General features: G+C 45.8%; 1 protein-coding gene across 3 annotated transcripts in view; it reads left to right on the top strand.

The window, feature by feature from the left end:
* Positions 9,266-26,583, top strand: part of TWIST2 (twist family bHLH transcription factor 2) — a 54,068-nt gene continuing 36,750 nt past the window's right edge. For 2 of the 3 annotated variants that reach the window (XM_021399886.1, XM_021399884.1), the window contains exon 1: positions 9,266-10,013. In XM_021399886.1, the coding sequence (XP_021255561.1) occupies positions 9,495-9,977 (483 nt within the window). In that variant the 5' untranslated portion in view covers positions 9,266-9,494 and the 3' untranslated portion in view covers positions 9,978-10,013. The remainder of the gene's footprint in view (positions 10,014-26,583) is intronic. The other variant, XM_021399887.1, reaches the window with a different exon arrangement.

Below are 26,583 nucleotides of genomic sequence, written 5' to 3'. Positions count from 1 at the left end.
AGATTGGTTCTACCCCCACTTGACTGCATCTCCCATTCTATTCTCTACCATCCTTAAGAAAATGACTTATCACACTGCTTCACTCTTCCCTTTTAGTCAGCTGAGCAATTCTGGGAGCCTTCAATGGAATTCCTATCAGAGCACTGAAATAACTATGTCCCAGTCATGATAAAACTACCCTAAAATCCCACTAGACCCATCTACTCTTGGAGCCAGTGGTAACTTCTGCAGCTCAGCTAGGTCCCTCTACCACTAATTCTTTCTAAATGAAAGGCTGCCTAGCAGCACACTGAAAATTGAAGCTTTGATGCCAGCACACAACTCCCTGATCTATTATTGCTTTTTCAGATATACTCCACTATATCTAAATTCTACAGATGGGTTCTGTCATGAGAGCAATAGCAATGGTTTCAATGTCTTCCCCACATACGAAATGTAAGCCAGCCTATACGAAGGATCTTCCAGTTATATCTCCTCCATGTGTTATTTTTATGTATCATCCAGAGAAGTGCAACTGGAGAATTTGAATTTAATAAGTGCAGGATATGGGGCACAATTAAGTCTTCAAAGCACAATCAGGCAACAGTGATGGATCAAAGGCCTACAAAAGTATTGCAAGATATAACTGGCCCTTTAGGAGACTGAGATACGACAAATGCCTACTGGATTCATACTTCAGCTCCCTTGGGAAGCCAGAATTATTAAAGGTCCCTGTAAAGCCTACTGAGAGCAACATAAAGTTTTCTGCTGACTTTGCAAGTTGTGGATCAGACTCCAGGTCACCAGATAGATAATATAGTGGAACCGACAGTAAACTTTATCTTTGCCAAAAGTGCAAAATAGAAGGAAATGAAACATCACAGTAGTATTGATGCCAGGAAAAAAAAAAGTCACTAAGCACAACTGATAATGAAAAAGCTGGGGGAGGTGCAGGCTGAAGACAGGTATATTTTATAGCTCTCCTCCTTCAACAATTAAATGCAAATTTAAAGAAATCTTGAGGAAAAATACAGGAAAATGTAATACTTTGCAATCCACTACAGGCTGTGGTACTCTTCCCTGTGGCAAAGAGAGCCACCATGAAGTGCCATTTTTTTAATTGAAGTATTCAGGGGGGTTGGACAGGAAGATCTCTGGAGGCCCCTACAATTCTGTGATTCTGTGATTCTGTGATTCCATGATTAGCTACCACGGAAGCTAGATGACATCCGTAAGGCTGGAGTGCTGCCCACGTCTCCTAAACAGGGGCTGCTCCTGGAAAGAGTCTGAGCACATGCATCATCCTCTTGACTTCAACACAATGCTTTACATGCTTGAGGTTGACCATGGAGGATGCTGTTCTCATGCTCAGAGACTGAAATGTGACCTACCCTGTAGAGCTTACTGGTGCATCCAGCCCTGTAATGCATCTTACAGCTTCACCAAAAGGAACATTGCTCAAAGTTACTTCTCATCTGAGATGCTCAAGGTAGGTTACATACAGCTGCAATGGAAAAATCAGAACTCAGCTTCTTGGAGTACTATTGGAGCACCACATTCCACCATCTGATCCCAAGCGTATTTAAAACCAGACCTAGATTAAGAAAACTTGGTCTGTCATTCAGAATATTCCAACAGACAATACAGTCTACACAGTTAGAGTTTGTTACTCTTGAGAAAAAAAACAATGTTAGTAATTTATATATTTTTATGGTTGCTTCCTTTAAATTCTACAAACCTTAACTTCTAAGATTTTGCTTGTTTAAGTTGAGAATTTGCCATCTAATTGTTTTTGAAAGAAATGATTGAGTTTTCCTGCTTTTTCTCGACAGATCTCAATAGGAATGCCAAGCCTGGTTTCCCGTGGATATGCTGAGGATTCCAGAAGTGGAACCTGATCTTTTGAGGTCCACTTGAATCTTTAAAAAAGCTATCCTTCCTCCTCAAAGTTTATTCAGGTGCTTGAGACAAACAGGTGTTAGTAAAGACAAAGGAAAAGAAGAAGTTTTAATCAGACTAAGAAAAATAATGTTCCTCCTCAGCTGAGCAGTTTTGTTTGAATGTCTCTTCTGATGTTCTAAGTATAGCTACTCAATGAGACATGTTTTTCTTTTCCCAGTAGAAAATTTCAAATTTTCAGCAGTAAATCAATTACCAGAGGGAAGACAAATCAACTGATAGCTAAGCAATTTCATCAGGATACAGCAGTCCAATAGTTTAGTAGGATTAGAAGTAAGGCTTTTTGGCTTTTTATGTTCTTTCCATTCGTGGACATGCAACCGTGGACATAGCAGTCCTCTTCCTGCTCAGCTGCCATTGTTTGTTAGTGTCCAGTGACACAAGGATACTAAACTGAAGCACAAAGAGGTAAGGGGGTCAGAGTTAAGGCGCTTGGTTTTCCAAAATAAATTGCACTTTCTAAGGAATGTTTCATGAAATGTTTCTCTGTTTAAAAGTCAAACAATTTTTTTCCCTCTATGACTAATTCTGTCAGATTTTTATTTATTTACTTGGTGAGAAATTCACCAGTCATCCACGGGGTTTTCCAAGGTAATACCCCTTCCCTCTTCTTGGCCAGTTAAATACACAAAAGCAAGAAAAAATAGAGACCCTTTCCAGCTTACTTTATTTTTTAATTGGTTACTGAAGGTATCCTCACCAGATCTTAGACACTAAACCACAGAAGATGTTCAACAGCACCATCAGCCCCTACAGAGTGTGAGCCACAGGTCTTCTGAGTTTATGAGTTCAGCTCAAATTCTTCAAGCAAAAAATAATAAATATGTATTTTGTCCTCCTGCTGTGAGAATGTCTCTAATACCTAAAGATGCACAGAGAACATGGAGAAATACTGCTTGGAAAGAAGAAAACTAAAGTTAAAATGTGGTTAAAAGAGATGAATAAGAAAGGAAGAGTGAATGCGATTTTTGAGCAGAGTTTCCAGGAAAGGGAAGACATTAGGTTTTGTTTTTTCCATCAAAATATGGAAGAACAGCTGTGTTTTGGCTCAAAGCTATCTCTATAGCCATTGAGGCAGAAGGCCTAAGTCTCTCTTTAAAGTGGATGAATATTAGGGGAGGTTCAGCCCAATTTCTTGAGTCAGTGCAGTGATGGCAAAGACCTGACAAGTAGAAATCTTCCTTTCTGGTACAGGAAACCAAGACCTCATCTCTAGGATACCACTGCCACGCTGATTGGGAGTGGAAACACTTTAAAGGCGGGACTTTTCACCACTGGGATCCATGATGAATGTCCTGCCACTCAGCAGTGACCCATCCAACCCATCAACAATTGCTGCTAATGAGCTGTCCAGTCTCCCTTAGCCAGAAGACACATGCAATGTGATACATGGACTCGATTATGGCTTAAACCCTAGAAGAAATGATTGGAAATTATAGTGTAGAGTGATGAGGAGTGAGGACAGATGTTGCCTGTTTTTATCTGGGTAGAGGAAGGCTTGACGGTTTACAAGCTCACATATTAGCAAAGCCAAGGTAGAGTTCAGAGCTGGCCAAGAGACTACAAATGGATTAACTGACCCCACTCTCTTCTCAAAAATTTGGCTTTCTCCACTTCAGAAATCTTTCCTCTTGTTTCACTCTTACACTCAATATTGGGATTTCCTAAATTCTGAAAATTCCCCAAGTCCTAGTGGGCTTCAGCCCAGCTATTTCTGGGGCTGTGCTAAGGCCACCAGCAGATGCATCCAGCATCCTGGGAGGGGTTCACCTCTTCCAGGCAGAGATTTCTAATATCTATCTGTGTCCAAGTCCATTGTTTTGGCTTCCCTTCTACCCAAAATCTGAACTGCCAGATGATGGCAGTTAAATTCTAGAGGTAGCCTCAACAGTTTAAATTTGTTTGGCTAAAGTTCAGGGCAATTAATCCCTCCTCGCTGTGTGCATATCTATAGAGTGATACACCCAGGCAAACAAAGCTGTTTCTGGATCTGCCTTTCTGCATGTCATATAATATTTTGGGGCACAACTGGAAGGCATTTGGAAGGCATTTCTCGATTCTCGATTTGAGCAACAAGGAGGCATGTCACACATCCCCATGACGTAGCTTTCAAAGAGTGTGGTTAATCCTCAAAAATACCGAAGTACAGGAGTACTAGCGACAATACTTCGGACATTTTCTTGGTTGTCACACTGGGAGCCTGCTGACCTGTCTAGAGAAGTCTGAGGAAGATGGCTAAAAAAGTAAGCCTTAAATCTTCTTTATGGGATCAGCACCTTCCTTGCATTGTTTCTGGGGTTTCACAGACCAAAGACAGCAAAGGGCTGGCCTGATGCAGTCAACTTCTGCAGACATCTATTGTAATCCAGAGGATAGTCCCTCGCGCCATGGCCTGGAAAGGGTAATGGTGTTGGTCTCCCTACACTAGCACCAGCCTGACCAGATGTTTCCCAGATAATAATCTTCATTTTTCACTGCACTGCCAACAAAGCTTCATCTCAGGAGCAAACTCTGACTCCTCAGTGGAAGCAGTTCTCCATTTTCTGTAGCTGGAGAAGCTGTCAAGCAATGTCAGTAATACCAGAAGCCAACCATGATGTTTTTATGAAGATGCCTGCCTCGAAGTGGGTGTTGCAACCCCAAAAAAGAACAAAGTCTGACCCTTTCAGCAGTGCCTGAATGCTGTTGGAACAGCCATGCTGGGTTTGGATTCTCTCTTGGTGGGAAATCCTTTCCCCCCCATTTTAATGAGCCTGGAGATGTGGGAAGAAAAGGCCACGAGAACAAAATACTTCACATGCTTTGATTTTCCACTTCATGAAAAAATATTTTCATTTTTTGTAGCCCAGGTTTTAAGCTACAGTTATTGCTGCTGCGGCCACAATTAATATTTCACCTTCCAAAAAGATGAAAAAAAACTGTCTTCCCTGTGGATTCCCAGAGAGACATTCTGCTCTGATCTGTAATTAGTGGTGGCCTTGGGTAAATGATCTAAAATAGAAATGTTATTTTTGGAATTGTGATAGCTACTACTTTTTCTCCCCCAAATGCTGGTTCTTTTTTGCTCTGCACTGTCTTTAAAAATAGAATCTGCAGTTGCATTGCCACTGCAATTTGGTTTCTTCCTACAGGAGGACACACTATCTTTCCAACATTACTGACATGAGAGATTATGCAGATTTCTAATCCTGCCAGCAAACAACAATCAGACTTGAAACACTTAACTAAGTGTTCAAAGCAGAACTGGATCTGGTCTGAATTATCCCTGTCCCACTGACAGTGGAGGCTGGATTACCAGGAGCTGTGAAATTGCCCTCTGTCTGACAGTGCAATGTGTCAGTCCCTCACCCAGCATCTGCTGAATCCACTGAAGATCTCTTTTCTTATTTTGGAGGGTATTGAGATCCGAAATTTAGCATATATGTAACTGTATACACCTGCCTGTGTTCCATAGTAGCTGCCTCAGATGCAACTCTCCTTTCCAAAGCACGTTGCAGTACTTTGCAGAAATCAGGCCCCAAGTAGAAAACCTACAAATTACTGTGCCATTGTATTTTCTGGAAGTTATTTATGATTTGCATCCATCGTTATTACACTGCAGACTGTCTGTCCTGGGATTGTACACAGCAAATAAAGCAAGCTCTGAGTAATTTATAGACTGAGAGAAAGAAAAACAAAAGGAGAGCATTCACCATGAGATGCAGGGCTGGGTACCCATGGATAATGCATGGATAAACCAACCCATTTGGGGTTGGTTGATCTTCAGAGTGTTGCAGGAGGGAAGTGAGAGTGAAGTTATGCTTTTGCTCTTGAGGAAGCATGATGAGGGAAAATGGCTCTTGTGATCCATGTGCTTGATCAAAGCTTGGACAGAGCTACCGACTTCACAAGGGGATGGAAACTAGGAGATGTACAGCCCCTTGGTACATGTGCAGGTCCTTCTCCTTCTATTTTCTTGACCCAGGTCAGCCTCTCCCTCATCCCTATATGCCGATATGCTGCTCAGAGGTTTTATATCCGAGAAAGCAGAAAGGAAGAATGGGCACTTCAGCTAGTAACAGTTCAGAAACAGATGTACATTCCTGAGCAAAACTCCAACATTAGAGGATCCAGTTACTTTGAAACTGTGCTCTGCTCCACTGCCTTATCCCAAAAGCCTCACTCTCCTTACCTCCTGCCTCTTATCTCTGCTGTTTGCTCACTTCTTTGCTTTTGATTATAAACTTGTCACTGCAGGGTTTGTGCTTTGGGAAACATCCATCCACTGTACTTCGCCACTGTTCCAGAACAACAATAGGGAAACAAAGTCAAGAAGCAGAAGTGCAAGATGAAACATGGCTGCCCTTGTGCAATGACAGCACAGGGAAGACGCCTGCCCAAGGTCACATTTACTGTCTGCTGCACAAGAGCCAAGGAATTACACCCTTTCTAAGTCACACCCAAATACAGAGAAAAAAAACAGCTTAGCTACGCCTGTCTGCAGTGGGGGCCATGCAATGCTGGTTGCAATTTGCAGGTAGGGACAGCAGGACAAATCCACGTGCTCTCCTCCACAGTGCAGAGGGGATGAAGGGTGATTTGTTGGCCAAGTCCTGCTGGTGGGATAACCAGACCACAGCCTTTAAATGGAGAACAAGCCCTTTCGCTAAAGCCCAGTCTGTATTCACTCTTCTCGTTTAGGAGTCTGCTGGTGGAGCAGTAGCAGCATCTTAGTCGATGTCACTCTGTTTAAACAAAGTGTTAAACTTTCACCAAAGCTGTCTACTTTTTCTATTCTAGTTTTAATTCTATAGCTCTTTTCTTCTGTGCTGAAGCACCCACTGTCCTCTTCTATCAGAAGTACCCTCGTACCACGGGGCTTGGCCACAAGCCCTCAGATTCCTCCTTCCTCACGTTTCCCCCAGCTCTGTGCACATGTAGACCAACGCTTTGGTCTGCTCCAAGGAAACATCTTTGCAGTGTTGTCACCACCGCTCTTAGCTGCGGCACTAAGTGCTGCTATAGGACAACTATAAAGAGAACACACATCCACAGCAGCTCTGGAGCAATGCTAGTTGGAGCAGGGCCTGTAGACTTATAATTACAACACAACCCCATTTCACCATAAATTTGCCCTAGTGAAGCCCTCTGGATACTAAAAAACTTTGCACATTTAGAGGCTTTGCCCCCTTAGGGAGAAGTCCTGCCTTGCTTTCTCGTGCAAGCAGTCCTTTGGGTTGTTTGCAGGAGCCAGGCAGGGGGCTGGGACTGCTGTGTATTTATTTAATGCAGCCATGATGTGCAGGATGCGGAGGAGCATGTGGCCTCTTTTGCTCACTCTGCACTGGAAGCGGCCTGGAGGGGCACGGGAGAGAGCATAAGGAGCAATGCTGCATCCCTTGACCCAAAGAATGGTGCTCCAAAGCTGGGTGTCACCCTTTGGTGGTCGCATGGGACAGGCTTGGTGGCTGCCACAGGGGTGAAATGGCTGTGCCAGCTGCGAGGTGTGCTCTTTGGGGTACAACCCCGCAGTCTGCCCCAAAACCCTTCTGTCCTCCATCTGCAGGAGAACTGAGCCGCCGGTAGGAAACCTACTTTCTCAGAAAACTCCACTTTTTGTGGTTGAAAGACAGAGGTGCCCCTCCATACTTTAGTGCAGATCTCCCTGGCTCATTGTGTGATGTCTATTCTTAACATTTGGAAATGATCCCAGGCACTCAGAAGACTTCTAAATACCTCCAAAATAAGCATGACTTTTTAGCGGTGCTTTGCCCTCCGAGGCACAGTTGTCATTGGAACATTATAATTGGGACCATGGTATTGACTGCAGTTTATTTCACATACAGGGCTGCTGCTCAGCTTTCCCAGCACAAATGCCATTTTCCCTGACTCAGCCGAGGGCTGTGTCTGCCCATGGACCTCCAGGTCATGGCTGCAGAGAGGTGACCAACCCCTGGACATGTCCACAAGCGCTGAGCCCTTCTGGAAGCCTGACTTTGGGTGTGAGTGGAGGCACCATCCTGCCCGACCCGGCAGAGTCTTAAATTGGATTAAAAATGTATTTGCTGAACTGCCTTGCTTTCCGACTTCTGTGCTGCACCTGAAAACCTTTCCTTTTGAAAGCAAACACAGGATCTCCCCAGGGGCTGCCTGGGGAAGTCTTTCCACTATAAACATTACCTACCAGTAGTGGAGTCAGCCCCAGGCAAGCCAAAATTCCTTCTCCGACCAAAGAACACTTTCCAATCAAACCAGACATTATTTTTTCCATTAATGAGCGTTGATATCTACTGGAAAACTCTGCAAAGAAATCTACTCCAAACTAATTCTTCTGATACAACATCTACATTTTATGAGTTTCTTTTCTCTTTCTCATATTTTTGGAATTTATTTTACTTTCCCTGTGCTGTATCAAAAACACGATCTTTGCTGCTCAGGAAATGCATCTGTTCCTGCAATCTGGGCTTTAGCTGAAATCAGAGGTCCAAATCTGAATGTTCCCTGCACTAATTGCACGGAAGCAAGTGGAGTTTTCCCACATTTTCCCCGGTGTGTTGGAGAGAAAAAATAGATCCATCATCTTCTGTTCGATGCATCAGAAACACAGAGCCCCCCCCCCACGATTTATGTACTCTGAATGCCATGATTTCAGCTATGGGGTAGGCTGTAGGAAAATATGTCCTCTGAGCTTCCGCAGCACTCACTTCGCAAAAAGGACTGTGAGCAGAGAACTGGGGAGAAACATGGGGAGAGCGATGGCAGGTGGGCAGCTGCCTGTCAAGGGCACATGATACAGGGTGTTCCACAAGCTAGTGCCTGCTTCTTGATAACACATGGATGGTGCAGGATGGTCTTCCCATGTCCCTCAAAGCATAGACATTGCACCCAACCCCCTTCCCTCTCAGTGTACCCCTGGTGTCACCCACAGTGTATGCAGACACATCCCCCCATGATGTGGGGGCACATGGGTGCAAGATGGGGGGTCCTTGCTCTGTGTGGGAACTTGGGGAGCACACAGGGAAGGGGGCAGTGGAACTTGGGCAAGGCACAGTGCAGTGAGACTGGGGATCCCCCCAAATCCCCATATTTGTGGGGGGCTCCTCAACCCTGTGGCACAGTGAGTACCTCCTGAGGCAGGGGTGGTGGCAGCAGGGGGGTGGTCGCAAGTTATCTTTTATTTGAGGTGCGTTCCCAAAATTTCAGTTAAGTGTAACATAAAACTGTGAAAGTTTAGCTGGGGAAAAGCTTTCCTCCCACTGACCTGGCCGGCCAATCAGAAGGGAGCCCCGCACCTCCCTCACTTCTGACAACTATTTAGCAACTGAGCTCAGCTAAAGTTTCCAAAAAGTTAGAATAACTTCCTCTCTCCAAGACCTCAATTTTTTGCACAACTCCGTCCTTGAAATAAGAGCCCTTCAAGCAACCTGGAAAACGTTTGGTCAGCAAAAAAAAAAAAAAAATCCTCCTGTTTTTCCAAAGGATCTGTCTCAGGAATTTAAAGCATATTTAAGACACACACACTCAAATAACATAAGGAGGGGGGGAAAGGCTCTTCCCCTCCCCTTCTTGCAGAAAGCATGGAAGAAAGCTCCAGTTCTCCTGTTTCCCCTGTGGATAGCTTGGGGACTAGTGAAGAGGAGCTGGAAAGGCAGCCAAAGAGATTTGGCAGGAAGAGAAGATACAGTAAGAAGTCCAGCGAAGATGGCAGCCCCAACCCAGGGAAGAGGGGGAAAAAGTCCAGTCCCAGCTCCCAGTCTTATGAAGAACTGCAGAGCCAGAGGATCCTGGCCAATGTCAGAGAGAGGCAGAGGACTCAGTCGCTCAACGAAGCTTTTGCCGCCCTGAGGAAAATCATCCCCACGTTGCCCTCTGACAAACTCAGTAAAATCCAGACCCTCAAGCTTGCGGCACGGTATATAGACTTCCTCTACCAGGTGCTACAGAGCGACGAGATGGACAGTAAGATGACGAGCTGCAGTTACGTGGCTCACGAGAGGCTGAGTTATGCCTTCTCAGTCTGGAGGATGGAGGGTGCATGGTCCATGTCGGCCTCGCACTAGCCACCGCCGGAGCAAGGTCAGCACAGCTGCCAAAGGGTAAGGAACTGTGGGGCTGGCAGGCGAGGGGATGCCGGGAGGGGAATGTGTGGATGGAGGGGCCACCCCCATGGGAATTAAAGAAGAGAAAGTCCCATGTGGGCAAAATATCAAATACATGGCTTGTTGCTGAGAAAATTGTTGTCTCACTGCTCTGTGAGGATGGGGGGCAAGGAGTGGGGGAAGCATCGCTACATGAGGTTTGCTAGAATGTGGCTGCTTTGGGGAAGGGTTGGAAGACAGGCTGACAAGGGGATCCGAACCAGCTGCTGCAATACACTGAGGGCGGCTGAGCCCCAGGCACCCTGGGTTTGTCTCATCCTCCCCATGCTGAGGGCACAAGGTGCTCCACAGGACCCTGCTGGGGCTGGGTGATGAGCTCGTCCTGCTGCACTCCAGGCTGGGTTTTTCTTAAGAGAAACGAGCTGCAGATGTTGGCTGCTCCTGGGCCTCTTCCCCCTCCCTCAATAAATGCAAACAAAGATAGAGGAGTCCTGGGGAAATTTTCATCTGGTTCAGTTTCCCTTCCTCAAAGTGCCGGTCAAACAGAGGTTGGTGTTGGGCTTTTGTTGGCTGGAGCATAGTTTCTGATTTACTCTCAGAGCTAAACTCTTCCTCATTGTTTTCCATGACGAGAAAACCGCTTCCTCTTTATGTCGCCTTTGTAATATTTGGGGACAAATGAACAGAAAGGAAAACAAAATGAAACAGCTCTTAATTATGCCCTCATCCTAAGCTAATTAAAGTGAGCAGCTCTGTGTTGTGTCAGCCGCTCTGCACAGGACCGATGCTGCCCGGGGCTTGGTACATAAAGCAGAGCCGCTATCCCGCTCTGCCCCGCACACGCTGCTTGCTGATGCAGGATGCAGGCGGCTCCAAGGGGAAATTTACCCCCTGCAAAGCGGCAACGCAAAATACAATAGCTTCATCCTTTGGAGAATCAGCTCCTTAAAGATGGGCGGAAAGCTTACCCCAGCCTACTGGGCAAGGTTTTAAAGGCAAATCCATTTTGTTTTAGCAGTAATCAATGGCTGATTTAAAATCCTGATGCAGCCACAACATGATATTTGAAAAAGGGCTCAAGCAGGGCTTATGGGTAGCGCAAAACGGTTGAAACCATTTTAAAAACCACTTCAAGTAGACGCTTCCCTCGCGTCCCGACACAGCCTGTGTTTTGGGGCTGTAATTAAAGTTCTTCCTCACTCTCCGAGAGACCTCCAAGATGTCAGGCTGCAAATGAGTTGCTCTGCCCATTGCACATTTTCAGAAGATAAATGCTGCCTGTTGTTTGGCTTTGTTTAAACAGGTAGCCCTGCTGTCTTGGTTTTTGCAGCTATTACAAGTGTTGCTATTTTTGCATTGCTGTGCCCTAATTTCAGCTGCAAGAAGCCTAAGCCGAGTCACTTCTAAAAAGTGCAAACTCTCTGTTTGTAATACGGAGTGTCTTTTCCCATGCTAATCTGGCTAAAAGGGCTTCAGCAAATAGATTAACAAAACATACGCAAAACCCAGGCTCCTTGTCAAAAACAGATGTAAAATGTCCCAAACACATATTTCTTCAGCGGTTTAGATTGGCTGAATACTAAAGTGCTGGGATGGAACAATGCATTAATTCTGTTGTTTCCTAAATGATGTGCTGCCATTAGCCAATGTTTTTTTTTAAACCTATTATCTAATATATATCCATTCCTCTCCATCGTACCATGCATTAGTGGCAAATCCTGATTTTTTCTACTCCTGCTTCAAACTCCTTGTCAGTGGAAACATTGTTAACATCGCTCTGACAAGGCGGGCTTTGTATGCAGATGCTCAGAGATTGTCCCTGCATAACAGAACGGGGAGAGACGTTTCTGGGCTGTGTGAAAACCTACGATGTCGACCCAAATCCCACCACATTTTTGGTTTCTTTCGGGTCAGCTCATACTCAACATCTTCTCCACTCCCATCTTGGTGGTGAGCAGTGGATTTTGCTCAGCACTGGGATGCTGAGGGGGGGACATGGCTGCCCTGAGCCCCCCAGCTCCCCGTGAGCCTTCCTCCCTGCGTCTGTGTATGCATGCACACGTGTGCGGTTGAACTGTTGAAAACGCCGTTGACAAATGGCCTGGTGTAGTGCGGTGTGGCGTCAAATTCTGTCCTCTATGGTGACAAAAAATATGTCTGCCAGCAAAAAAAGCCTGATGAGATCCTCAAGAAATGCCTCAGAAAGCTGGGTGGTGTGGCACAGGCTGCTGCATGTGCCTGTTGTGAGCAGAGGTATTTTTAGGCACAACAGGGAATGGCAAAAAGTGTAGGAAATGGCTGTCTGAGTTCGGGACCTGCTCCTGGGGACTGATGACTATGGCACCCACTGGTGAGCCCGATTCTGCTGGGGCTGCTGCGGCCATCCTCCATCTCAGTGGGTTTGAGGAGAGGTCGGTGAGGAACAGCTCTCTTGGAAGAGAATGTCATCTGGCTGCAATGACCAGAGGAGATTTTTGCTTAGAAAACCAGAGCCTTGGGAACTGATATAATGCCACCTGGCTGCTGCTGGTGCCAGCAGGTCCATGCTGCTTACTGCTTGGCCAGGTGAGGTTTTCCTGCTTGCTGGCCCTAATTATGGGCAGCTCACTCCAGCAGTTCTGAGAGAAGCAGGCACAGTTCTGCGCTTTGATCGCTGCACCAGGCAGTGGGATGTTTCAGCAGATGTGCAAAGCTTGGGTCTCACTGAGCCTTCCTCCCAACCTCCCCTCATCAACACCAGCACCTGTTCCCCTTCCCTTGCAGCCACCTTTTCCTTTCTCCCTTGGAAACTCATGATGCTCTAAACCGAAAAAAAACTGGGAGAAAAGAAAATATGTTTCCTGTTATTCCACTTGGTAGGAAAAATCCTGTCCAGTCAGGATGTTGGGGAGCATCAGGAAAGTGCAGAGCGCACATTCTCTTGTGGGTAAGGTGACTCTGCCAGCAGCCCTCTCTTCCCCTCAGTGCCCATGAGCTCTTTGCCATCCCTGGGCTGCCACCTGCAGCCACAACACCTTTGCCATCAGTCTGCTTTGCGGAATCCATGCATAGCACGTGCCTGGTACTGGGGCTCTTGCAGATCTCCATTGCAGTTTACAAAATGTATAAAACGCGAGCATCCTATTTCGTTTCGTCCTTAAAGAAGCAAACAGATTTTATCTCTGCTGACCTTGGGAACAAGCTCATTCTATGGTTTATGAGAGCAGGACAGTTAGCTGGGGGTACTGTGACACTGGAACTAAGCCCTTTTTGTCCCAAAAGCCCTATTTTTTTTAATTAGCATCCTTAGAAAATGTAAATATATTTCCTTGACAGGAAGGATTGTAAAGTTTGGTATTTATATTGATAGGTTTAAAGTGGCTTAGGTCTTTTTTTTTTTATCTTAGTGCATTTAAAAGCTCAGCAAAATGCATTTTGGGTCTTCTGTTTACGTTTGTGTCATTTCTTGGGAAAGAATAAATCTGTTGGGCAGCGAACACCAAACACACAGCAGTCAGCCAGAAAGCGCTCGAATGCAGAGCCCCAGGAAAGAGAGGATGTGAGGAAAATTCTCCATTGAGCAGACACATGAAGGCAAACCAGCCAGATAAATTAATTATTGATCATAAAGAGTTAGGGACAGGCGTAGCAGAGAGATGCGTCGGATTAAAACTCGAGGATTGCTGCGAGGTGTAGTAAAGGCGCGTTTTTATTTAATCCACTGGAACCAGTACGGTGCTGTCCGTCTTATCAGGAGAGGTGTGCCTTGAATGGTCACCGAGGAAACAGTAAAGGCACACATTACTGCTAAGTGGTCCTCATTTGTCTCCCAATCTGTTGTACTCACACTGCACAGAGTACCTCCGATTTTAAGAGCTACAGAGCTTCGCTGTTAAAACAAAGGGGAAGGGAGTGCAGTGCTTTCCGAATACCTCACTTCTGATTCCTGCATTCAGTGTTTGCTGGGCTTGTTTCATAGAATTAGAGGTAGTGGTAACACACCACACTTGCAGATCGCGGCAGCTCCTTGCAGAGATGAGACAGATCCTGTAGCCCCAGATTAAATCTCTTCTGGGGACACTGTCAGTCTTTCCTGCTAGCAATATAATTATTTTTATAGCTGCAGCCTGGGAAACATTTCCGTGTGATTTAGTACATCACCGAGCCTGAAATCTCCCAAATTTATGTCACACTGTGAAGCAGTAGGAATAGCCTGGTGAGGCCATGAGCATGCTGGGGAGCACCACCTCAAACCAGAGCACAGAGCGAGCTCTACACACAACCAGGAAATCACCGCCACTGCTCGGGGGGAGCACACACTTCAGGCACTGTTTTTTCAGTCTTTGCAGAAGATTACGGTGAAAAGGCTGATCCATAATCTTCTGTGCCATGTAAAACATTCTGCACCAGGTTCTGAGCTGGTTCTGAGCAACATCGCTGCTCTGCATAGTGGGCAATGCCATCAGAAACCTCGGTGGCACACCGAGGGACATGCAGAGCGCTATGCACCTGCACTCATGGTTTATTTCTTTGGCTAATCTGGAAGTGAGGAAACCCAGCAAATCCTCCAGCTGGTTGCCAGTACCATCACTCTAATTAATGATTAGTTCTTGAGAATTAAAACAGTAGAAATATTTGCTGGGAAAAAAAAAATTACCCTAGGCACCCCGGCATTTAATTAGATTTGTAGCTGTAGAAGATGACCACTCAGCAGCAACAACTAATCATACACAAACAACAAATTAACTCAGCCAGCCAATAAATCATGATGCGGCAGCCCTTACCCAATATTCATCTCTGTAACTGTTTCCACGCTAGCCCAACCTGGATAAACTCTAATTCCAGCACCTCCCTCACACAGCCCTGGATTTTGCTGGGCTCTGCCCAGTCTCCTGGACACCCGTCGCGTCACATAATTTGAGATTATTTTTTGGCTTCTGCACTTCTGCACCTTGGAATGTGCTCACATTTTGCTCAGGAAGGCAGCAGAAGGCAGACTCTGTCCTGCACTGCTTGCAAAGCCATCAGACATCGAAAAGAAAACAATCCCTTTGCAGAATGCTATAGGGTCAGCTGGAAATGAGCAACCGTCCCTCCTCTCCCTCCCCTTTCCTTCTCCTTCCATCTTCTCCTTTCCATCTTTTAACCACAGCTTGGAAAACAGAAAAAGAGGTGAAAAAAGAGACAGATGTCGGCTGGTTCAACATGATATATACTTGCTGGAAGAGATCCAGCAAGCCTGCACTAGCTTTAATTGAATTCCTAATAAGATAGTTTTGCTTTGTTAACTGTCACCCACAAGGAGCAGCTTTGCCATTTCCTTAGGAGATACTAGACACGCCAAGTGCAGGCTTTAAAACATACAAATTAGGTTTGGGATGAATTCAGCCATCAGAAAACCCTCAGGAAGTAAATAATGTGATTATACCTTTGGTTTAAGCTGCATGGACCTCCTGAAAAATCACACTTTGCTGCTTAAGCTTAAATAAAGCTCAGAATATGCAGGGTGGGAGGGAGCGGGGGGAGGTTGTCATGCAGGAAGTGGGACTCGGTGTGGGTCAGGGTTCCCCAGTGTCCCTGCTGCCCAGCGCGGCCATTTTCTCCACCTGGCTTGTTTTTTCCTGTGCTGATTAGCTCCTTAATGAAATTAAGTTGGCAGCGGGATCTCATGTCAACCACAAGTGCACACATAGGAGAATGAAGATCAGAAAATGGTAGGAATGCTATTGAAAAGCAAAGGGCCAACTCAAGAGAAAGGCAGAGGCTTGCCGGCACACTTGACAGCAGGCTGGTTTATCCCTAGCTAAAACTGGAACAGCTCTTTATATTCACCTGGGGAGCGCGGTGGCAGATGTGGGGTCCAGGAGGAATGGGGCTATGTGGTGCCTGAGTGTCCATGTCCCGTGCCACCAAAATCCCATCCCAAGGGCAACCAGGACTCAGAAGAGATGGAATGACATTTCCTTACTGCTCCTCTGTATTTCCCTGTATTGCCACTTCTTGCCAAGATGCATGGAGATGCTGTGGGAAGAGCAGGCATCCTCCACAATGGCTCCCAACTAGATGCAAACATAATAATAAAAAATAATGTATTCATACAATATATTAATGTATGTTTTGACACACTAGGTAGCATGAGTATTCCGCCTCCATTAGGGAGATTTATTATTTTGTCTGATATTTATTTTCCCCGTAGGGAAGACATGGGATCATCTCTAGATTTTGGTGCAGAGAGATGGCTCGAAGCAGCCGGTTTGGAGCCATTCAGGCTGCAGTCCATGCCCCAAGAAAAGAGATTCTCAGGGTGATCCTTTCCAGTGTTCCCCTTGGAAATGCTAATCACAACCTGGGGGTCAACAATTCATGCAATAATTTAATGTGTGTGCACACTCTGTGCTGTTTCCTAGCACCATAACTTCACCCGTCGTGTGAGTCAGCTGTGGTGTGTTTGCTCCCCAGTGCAGTTTGACCCTAATCTGTTGTTTAGATACTGCCATATGACTTCTCACACACAGCTTTAGCAACACTTGGCTGTTGTGTTTTGCTTTGCCTTTTCTTTAATAAAAGACCTTTTGCTAGCAAGCCTGTGCCCTGGAATTACTCTTTCATTGCACTGACCACTCTGCCGCTCTGCTCTTATGTATTTTGGGCACACTCTTAAAATTATACACCTGGTTAAAATGTTTCAAAATGAGGGGTTTCTGGCTGTTTCTGCCACCCCACTCCACAGGTTCAGCCTGAGGAGCATGCCTGGAGACCTTCCCAGGAGCAACTCCACACAACCCTGCACTCAGTCATCTGGGTCCAGAAGACATCAGAGGGGGCTGAGAGGCAGATGAGGCTGCCCCTCCAATTTCCATTTTCTTAGGAAACAGAAAATTAACAAAAAGAAAGAAAAATAAAAAGAAAAATCGTATTTGGCAGCGAGCAGAGGGTAAGGATAGTTGCCAAGGCCTGGACAGCTGTACCTTCTTCCCTAGCAAGTTGTGCGATCAGCGTGGGCTGTGCTGAAAGCCAAGGGGAGTTACCATAGCTGCCACATTGCATTGCGCTGATCCTCCCTTTGGAAGACACCTTAAAGAAACAAACCCACCCTAACAGCTATGCGAGCGTGAGCGCCTCGCCATGCATCAGAAGAAAACGAAGGGTGACCTCTCAGGCGTGCTGCTTTGTTTTTCTCTCTCTTTTTCTTCCCCCAAAACCCAGCATCCGAGGGCTAGTTTCTGCTCCAAGGCGACAGGACAGTGGAGGAGGAGAGAAGTTTATGCAAAACTTTTTCTGCTTTCTGCTTGTGCACAAAAACTCCGCGTGGCTGCAGCAGTGCTCCCACAACAGGACCTTCTTGGCTGCTCAAAATAACGCAGGAAACGGAGCAAAAACCTAGAGGGTTCCACCCTGTGCTGCTGGGGGCATGCATGGCTCTGTGTTTGGGAGCAGGTGCCCCAGCACAGGTTCTCAGCTGGTGCCTTTGAAGCATTCCAAATCTTGAAGTGTTCCCTGCATGGGATGTTAAAGTTATTGCGAAAGAAGGGGACTTGGGAAAGGACAGAGAGCATCGCTGTGGGTGAAACCTCCACATGGTAATGTAATGGAGCACTCTCAGATTTCTTTTCAAACAGAAACAGAAAGTTGTTCTTTCTTCAGGGCAAAAGTTAGAGACCTATCCGTTCGCAACATGGCAGTATTTGGCGTTAAGATTTTTAGGTCATGACCAAACAACATCCTGGCTTCCAAGGCTGCCTTTCACAGGAGCCTGCCACATGTGCTTTTTGCTGCCATTAACAGCCCATTTTCCTTGAAAAGGTCTTCAGAATCTGTGCCCACAGCCCTACCCACACCATGCCATGCCATACATCCTCCCTGCTGTGTCTGGAACGGGCTGTGGGACATGGGGTGCCAAATTGGTTGCACAAATTCAGTGATGCACAAATAGACCAAACAGCTCTCTGCCACATAGGCAGCAGCTTCCTAGGCTCAGAGAGGTGTGTGATAGCACAGGTGAACAGCACAGCCCCCGGTCCCTTGCTGGCTCAGCATCTGCTGGCACTAGAGGGCAGGATGCGCTGCATGAAAGAGCAAGGTGGACAATAGATTGCATCCCAAGGGCACATCTCCTGCACACCTAATGGGGAGCAAACCAGAGGCAGCCTCACTGTGCAAAGCAATGGGGACACCCTGCAGCAGGCATCAGTGGGAAATGTCCTGTAGGTTGTACAGCTCAGGGTCAGGGTACCAGATTGCACCAGAGGCTCTTTGCTGCTTTCCCAGACATACAACTCAGGGTAAAACATTTTTTCTTGCAAGGGAATGCTCTGAGCATCATTTGCTGACACTGCATAGAAGCTTCTGTTTAAAGGCATTTAGTGCATCAGCACAGCAGGCACAGACAAGCTGCAGTGCAAATGCTGTAGCTCAGACTCTTGTAAGTGACACTTTTGTTGTGTACCAACCAGGTAGCACTCAGGCTCTTTAATATGCTCTTTCTATATAGACAATCTGCATTTTTGTTGGTGTTGTTAAAAATCTCATTATTTCCATAGCACTGGTGTGTTTTTCTGTGTATGTTATAAAATCTGTACTGTCCTCTCATCTTAATAGGAGATTTAAGACCAGCTCCAGACAAAACAAATGTGGGTTTACTCCAATTCTTTATCGACAGCTGTGTCGATAAATAACCAATATTTTCAAAGATCGCTCTCAACTGGCCCTGCTGTGCAATACTTCCTTTGGTGAAAACCTGTAACTTTTAGCGGGTTGCAATTTGTGGTCTGAACACCAGGAAAGTTCCTCTGGAGCCTTGCAGCTGAAGGATGTGCCTGTAAACCCATGCTCAGCTGCAGGTAGGGGGTGTCCCACAAGACAGCAGAGATGGGAGTGGGTGAAGGAGCCCTGTCACCCATCTGCTCTGGCTCCAGTGCATTTTGTGCTGCTGCTTTGATGTGAGCTGTGCACATTCATACTCCAAGTGCCACAGGGTGCTTGGGCTCTGGTCACGGAGGTTAGAAGTCAAACATACTCCTGGTTCATATACAATTTGCCTGTGCAATTTTTGTTAATGCCTGGTGCTTACATTTTCCCCTCTGCAAAGCAATTCTAATGCTTTTATTGCCTCTGTTGCCTGCCAGCCTTGTAACCCCCCTACAAGACAGGAGCTCTGCATGCAGTGTGTAGGCAGGGAAGGGACCCACACACAGCAGGACTCTGGTTCCATTGGAACCAAGCCCTGCGTTTGGCACTGCTGCCTGCCCCATGCCCCCAGCAGCCCGTCCTCCTCTCTCCATGGATTATTCATCCACTCCCTTGTATTTTTAGGTGCTTTTTTGCATCCCAGGGGGACCCAACTGCTGCCAAATGGAAAATGGCTCTACACTGGGGTTGTTCTGAGAAGCCTATCTACAGAAATTTGTATGCATTTCACAGCTCCTCGCTCAGAGATCTAAATTGCAGATGTACTCTTCAGATTTAGTGAGGGACAAAACGGAAGTAAAGAGGTTAAACAGCTCTGTGAGTCACTCCAATACGCGACCTACTGTTGATTTAGAAACCTACCTCAGAAGTAAATACAGAACAAAGTTCTCCAAAATGTTTAACCTTTTCTATTCTAGACAGCAAAAAAGAGAACAAGAATACCCTCTCAAGAATCAGAGAAACAATAATCTGTGGTGGGGTTAGTACCAAAAAGAAAGTGACCCAAAATGAGTGACCTACAGATTAGGGGAAAAAAAAAGAAAGAGCAGCAGACATGAAAGGCAGAGAGACAGATGATAACAAAGAACACAGTGCATGAAGGCTGAGCTGCTCTCTGGGAGCAATTCCAAGCAGCAGAGAGCTGTGGACACAAGTAACCATGTCCCAAATGAGCATAAGGAGACTGCTGGGTTTGGAGTTTAGGGCACAATGGGGAAGAAAAGAAAAGGAAGTCCAAACTCTGCTTCTGCTGAAGTCAGTCATAAAACTTCAGTCCAAGAGGCACTGGCACCCACTCTGTAGGGGAGAGCAATTTGCACCTGCAGCTGCATGGACTCGATGAAGAATATCCAGTACAGAGTCAAATTATTTGCCCACCGGCAGTTTAGTTGTTTCTTTCTGGGGGTCTGGAAGCTCTAGGTTGAGTGTAAAACATGTTTGAGGTGTGTAACTCAGGAAAATGCTCACTGCATAATTGCAAACAGGTGTAGCTTGCAGGCTTACTGACCTACCAGAGAATTAGCTGCATGGCAGGCAGAGCAGAGGTCTTACTGCACATACAGGATGTGTGCGCACTGGTGACAACAAAGCTCTGCAGAAGGCTGTGTGTGCATTGAGGTGCCCTTACCTCATCTTTGGGAAGCCCTGCAGAAATATTGAAGGCAGCTGAACCATGCAAACCCCTCAAGATCTTGTTGCATGTCTCTATTTCTGCCTTCAAAACACAGGGTGTAGCAGCAGAAGGCAAACTTTCCCTGGGATTTGAGGCACTGAGTGGGTGTTTAGAGAAAGGACAGCATCTGCTGATCTCAGAGTACCATCAGAAGAATTCTACACAAGGATATTGAGGAGTTCATTTGGGCCAGAGCCATCCCAAGGACTCGGTTAAAGCAGAATTGCTGCAAAGCCATGCAGAGTGACCAGGGAACAAGGAGGGCTTTACAGTCCCAACAGTTGCAATGATCTAAAGGAAAGCTTATGAGTAAGCATTTGTAGCATAAATCAGACTTTCCTTAAATATTTAGGAGTGCTGTAAGTCGGAGGATGCCGCGCTGTGGTTTGCAAATCTCCTGAGATTGTGTGGATATGGGAATGCATTTAAAAATGATCATTTTGGTCAGCATGCGTTACATGGGACTTCAAGAAAATGCCAATAAAGTAGAGTGAGGGTTTGACTTGCAACAGCCAGGGAGGTTTCTGGTGCAGTAAGGAAAGCAGGAAAGACCAAGATTGTTTTGCATTACAGATGTTATTGAGCCAGGAGTGTTCCTAAATTGTGGGCATTTTCAGAGATGCATTTCTGTACCCTCCCTTCCCTATCTAGCTTTTTCCTTTTCTTCCCTTTGCTGTAGATCCTAGTACATTGGTATTTATCTGCAACAAGTAGACACAAAGCCGTAGGATCGTCGTTCTTGCTGCAGCACTTCTTGAAAAATGTGATGAGATCTCAGGGAAGACCTTCACCTTTTTGCTGTGTAACCATAGCAGGTGACAGTGGCAGTGGGAGGGAGCCATTCCCAGGGCATTAGGTGCCAGGGAAGCTGCTGTCAGCTTCCTTTGAGGTGGGACCCATCACACAGGGGGAGGATTTCATGCTGTTTTTGAAGCTTTCTACTGGGAAGATCCTTAGGAAGTGTGACCAGTGAGGTTACAGAGAGCTGCTGGAGCATATGTGCTCACACATCTGTTGCTGGTATTGAACCTGACCATCAGCAAAGAGCCCAAAACTGGGTGAAGGCATGGCACAAAGCAAAGCTGGAGGATTGTGAACCAAGAGCTGGGCTCATCTCCTCTGCTCTTGTCTCCTCTGATTTCATCCTGGCCATGGCAGGTGATGGAGCAAAGAGAGCTGAGGGAGCAGCAGGCCAGGAGGGGCCTGGGAGGCTTGACAGCAGAGGAAGCAGGGAGCTTTGGGGGCCAAGGACGAGCCAAGAGGCAAAAAGAGCAGCTTGAACTGGGATGTGTCACAGAGGGAGGCTGAGACTGAGCAGGTATCAGGCTAACATGAGGAGCCTGCTCCCAGAGGGGATCGCTGCCTTGCTGAGTAGGCCACAGTGTCTTATCAGCAAAGGAAAGGACTAACATGGCCAAACACAACCAAGATGGATCATGACATAATTATTTTATCCTCACTGTGTGCAAGTGCCCACTCCCCACCAGAGCACCCAATAGAACCGGCCTTCAGATTGCCACTATCACTTTCCTCTGGTCTTTTATTAGGGAAGTAGCACATTCTGATGGACAGACTAGAACTGGAAGGTGAGATTAAAGAAGCGTAGGGCCCCTCCAGAGTTGGTGTTTTTTGTTTGAAGGGCACTGAATTTCCTCAGCCCTTTGGAAAATACCACCCTATATTCACACCTGAGATTCTTTATACTTAGTAGCTGTTTCAATCCCTTTAAAAAGCTTCTTTATGTTGTAACGTGCAAGACCAAGACGAGAAGGGATTAAGCAACATTTGCATGTTTTTAAGTGTGCAATTGGAAGTCCAGGAGAAGACATATGCTGGTGCAGAGCAGCCCCTATGTAAGTCCTGTTACTGTAGCATGCCCAGGCCATCTCCGTAGACATCAGCCACTTTCCTGCACCTTCAACCAAAGAAGACTTTCCATGAGAATAGCTCCCTGTAATACTGGAATGCTTTGCTGCCTGTACACAAACCTTTGCTCCACATGGGCAAGGCAGCATTATTATCCCTTCTCTAGAGGGAGGAACCTAGTACATGGAGATGCTATAGCCCAGATGCAACATCTAAGTGCTTTTAGACTTTTCCCAGATCACCTGAGAGCAAAGCTGCTTCATCTACCACCTTTACTGCAGTGAGCAAGCAATCCTCTGGTGCCTGGGCCAGATCATAGCTCCCTTTCCTGGAAAGGCAGCCCACAGGCATCCCCCTTTGCTCTCTCATGCCTAGGAACAATCCTCAGCCAACAAGATAGCTTGGCTGGGCCTCAACCCAACTCTGGTCTCCTAGAAGTGGGATTGTGCTGATTACATCAGAGGTGATCCCCTGGCCAGTCAGGGAGTCCCAAAAGCTGAGTGCATGCACACAGGGACAAGAATGGATCTTTGCAGATATGGAAAGGGGGAATGTATTCTTCCCAGACAGATACAAACCACCAATTGCTGCAGTCACAGTCCAGCTTGCGTAACCAGGCATAGCTCCAATAAAAGCAATAAATCCAACTCCTCCTTTGGTTAATGGAGCATAAATGGAATGGTTCGAGTGGTTTGTACTGGAGAAACCTGACAGCCCCATCCCTTGGACTTAAGTGTATCCCAATGGCCAGAGACAAAGCAAGCAAGTGAAGTGATTGGAACAGGGCGATACATTGTTGGAAGGAAAAACAAAGGCAGCAATTCTGTATAGTGCCTGGGATTGCTGTGATAGTGCTCATTTCAGCCAGATTTCTTATCTCAACACTACCCATTTTAGGGGCAATATGCAAACACATGAAGAGGAGTATAGGTTCCTTCCTTCACATCCATCAGGATGCTTTTCCGGCACTCCAGTGGAATGACTCAAGAATGTTTGCTAAAGAGGGACTGGGGGGAGGGAAGAAAGGGAATAATAAGGTATTTAAGAACTCCCAAATCATTTTTAAAAAATCATTAGCTATTATTTCAGCTGTGTGACCTCCTGAAGGGACTTTCTAGAGGGCCAGATTATGCAGTCAACTAAAAATATAAATAAGTAAAGAGAGGGCAGAGATCACTTTGTTCAGCCAATTTGCGTGGGATGTCAGGTTAAGCTTCCTGTAGGGTGCATGCATGCACTTCCTGGATGCAAGTGTGGCCGGACAGTTCCCCTAGTCTGAGGACGCCTCCCCAGTCAGTAGATATGGCACAAGTAATGAGTTACCATTTTCATTTCTGAAGTGCTGGTTTCCGAGTACGTCTTTCTAGTCGTGCTGGAAACGGAGCACATCACATTGCTGCTAGATTTCCAGCTGCAGTTCAAGCAGGCTGTGGCTTCAGACACTAGTTCTCAGCCAGGCATGCTTCTCTGGGTAAATATCTTTATCCTTTCTGGCTGAAGCACTCAGTGTGGGTAGGGGAAACGTTTGAACTCCTTCCCATTAACACTTCTGATTTCTTCTACCTTCAAGGAAAAAGCCTGTTCCCCAAAAAGCGGTCTCCCTGAGCACAACCATTTCATTCACTCATTTGTCGATCTAGTGAACTGCTGTCCCTAAGGGTTCTTTAAGCTGAGAAACAGCTGATCCTTAGAAACCCGTTTTCTTTTCAAGTGAGAATGTGATAAGAAATATTGCTAATCACTTTAACCTGAGGACCACGTAGAAGAGTCTTTTTTCCACAAGATGAAATGTCTAAAATCAGAATTGCTTTGGCTGTCAAACACTTGGTGCCTACGAGGAAGCTTAGCAGAAAGATGTTACTTAAGGCACCCATAAATTGAAAGTAGATGTCTCATTTGAGGAAATCAGTAGTTTCCTCCTTGCTGAGAGATGGAAACTCTTTCTTTAGGAGGATTACAAGCAGTAAGGTATCAGTGCACATATTGCTTCTAGCCAAACAGAGAAATAAATTAGGAATTAAAACTATGGTTACACCGGTACTCCATACCTACAGTATATGTAGGTTTAAAGAGGGTATCACAGATGTGTAGGAGCATGCCTACATATTTCTCTACGCAGAGATTAACCATTATTTCCTAGTACCATACCTGCATTCAGTCTGATTTCTTACGGAACTTGTAAAGTTTCCACTTCTGTCGCTGGACTGAATGACCAGCCTCTCTCACTCTTCACAAACCTATCTGTACATAAGAAACTGAAGGAATGTTTTCCTGCACTGAAAACACAAGCTGCATGTAAAACTTGATTGTATAGAGCAGAAAAGCTGTTCAGCACCAGTCGCAAAAGCAGGCAAGTCAGATGAGAAACACGTGAGCAGCAGTTTCAGGGAAAGTCCCTGATTCAGAGAGTAGGCTTAGCTCAGGTCTGCACGTTCTAGGACTTACAGTCTGCTTGTGAAATTCAGAGAGGAACAACACCGCCAAAGTCAAAGCACAAACTCTTTGTTTTGAACAGATGCAGCAAGCTCCTCTCCCTCCCCCAGAAACGAGACTGCATCTGTACCACAGTAATATGGGTTATTAGCTCAGTAGGAAACTAGAAGGGTTCAGATTCAAAGGCTCAGACAAGTCCAACTTGCAGCTGGCAAACCTAAACAAGACCAGCCAGCTGGCATTGAGCTGAGTCATCCACACAGTAATTTGGTTGAAAATGTTGACTTAACCCATTCATATAATTACCCAAATCCAAAAACCCTGGCAAGTAGAGTCAAGGAAATGTACATCTGCCTTCTGCACAATGACAGACTGGAAAAGATCATGTAAACCAATTTTCCAGTGCTTTTTATAAACTTCTGTGTTCGTGTTATGTACAATTCAAATTCTTGGTAGTCATTTGTTAGGCTGTTCTGATTCAGCAAAGCACATGATGCATCCTCAGTGCATGTGCTAAATCCCACTGAAGTCATGGGGGCTAGAGGCACTCATTTAGAAATCAGGCATGTGATTCAATATTTCACTAAATGAAGGCAAGCTAAGGACATGCTGGCTTTTTCTTTCTTTATTTATGTTTTTTTTTACAGTCAGATTGCTTCTTAAGCAGAGAGGTTTCATCTCTGCATGTTTCTTCCTCCAGAAGTTTGAACTTGTAGAAGTGAGAATGTTTGTTCACCTTAAAAAGGTAGCCAGTGAATGATCAGCTTCTTATTTTTCTTCTTGAAGCCAGAAACTTTAGATGTGTGGTGGAAAACTCTAAAGAGAGCTCTAAGGTGTCTGCAGGATAGCTTATCTATGAAAACTTGAAACAGCAACATAGAAAGCTGGTAGATGGCAATCAGAATATGCCACCTTTGGTGTTCACTCCCAGCTCACTGATACATGAGCCTTGAGAAGAGGCTGGCAAGGAAATAGGGCAGAAGAAAGAAGATGTCAGGCTTGCTTATAAACACCGAGGAGAAAGAAGAGTGACACCTGGGGACAAGATTGAAGAATGAGATTGAGATCTAGAGGTCTGATTTTAAGCTTTGACAGTGACATCCGTCTGGAAGGCAAAAACAATAGAGGTGATGGAAAGGGTTTTACATGCAGCAAATGCTGTAAGAACTGACGTAGCAGTTATGCATAACAGCTCTTTCCAGGCCTACGACTGTGTTAATGTAGCTGCTGGATCCCTGAAGACAGTGAGGAAAATCTTCTGGCACTAGCAAATAATGAGTGCAAATCAAGCTGTGCTCAACCAGGACATGCATTCGAAGCCATGACAGTCTCTCCCCAGGCATGGAGACAGCCATTTATGGGGTGTCCATAAGCGAGTGCAGCTGATCTGTTCTGCAATGGGGCTCCTGCCCTGAGGCTGATGGTGGCTTTCAGTGAGCTCTGCTCACCCCAACCCTGCACGTGACCTGATGGCTGTCTCTGGGTCATGTCATGGTTAGCATCACTGCTGGAGTGCCTTATTCAATGTCAAGAACTTTTTACCACAGCAGGAGTGTTTGGTATATAAAGTACAGCTCCCTCTGCATATGAGGGCAACACCCAGTAACCCCACATATTTTAAAGAGTTAGACTATTCTTGCTATAAAAAAGATCAGAGTGTCTTTATTGACTGCAGTGGAGTTAAACTGGTTTATTCCAAGTGAGAATTTGGCCCCTTGACTTCAATGAAGCTGTGTTGATTAATCCCAGATGGAGACCTGGCCTGGTACAATCCTGTCCAAAAATCCTGGGAGATTAGTAACACACACACTGAATCACCACTGTTACTCAGAGTCTGGGTGGTTATCAAAAACCTGCACCTGCTGCGATGGGAAACACTGCTGGGCTTGGGCCGAGTGACTGCGATAGCCGACTTCAGGGACCAGGGTG

Source organism: Numida meleagris, chromosome 5 (assembly GCF_002078875.1).
Source record: "Numida meleagris isolate 19003 breed g44 Domestic line chromosome 5, NumMel1.0, whole genome shotgun sequence".
Classification (NCBI taxonomy): domain Eukaryota; kingdom Metazoa; phylum Chordata; class Aves; order Galliformes; family Numididae; genus Numida; species Numida meleagris.
Note: the sequence above shows the minus strand (reverse complement) of the source record. Positions and strands in the feature narration are given on the sequence as shown.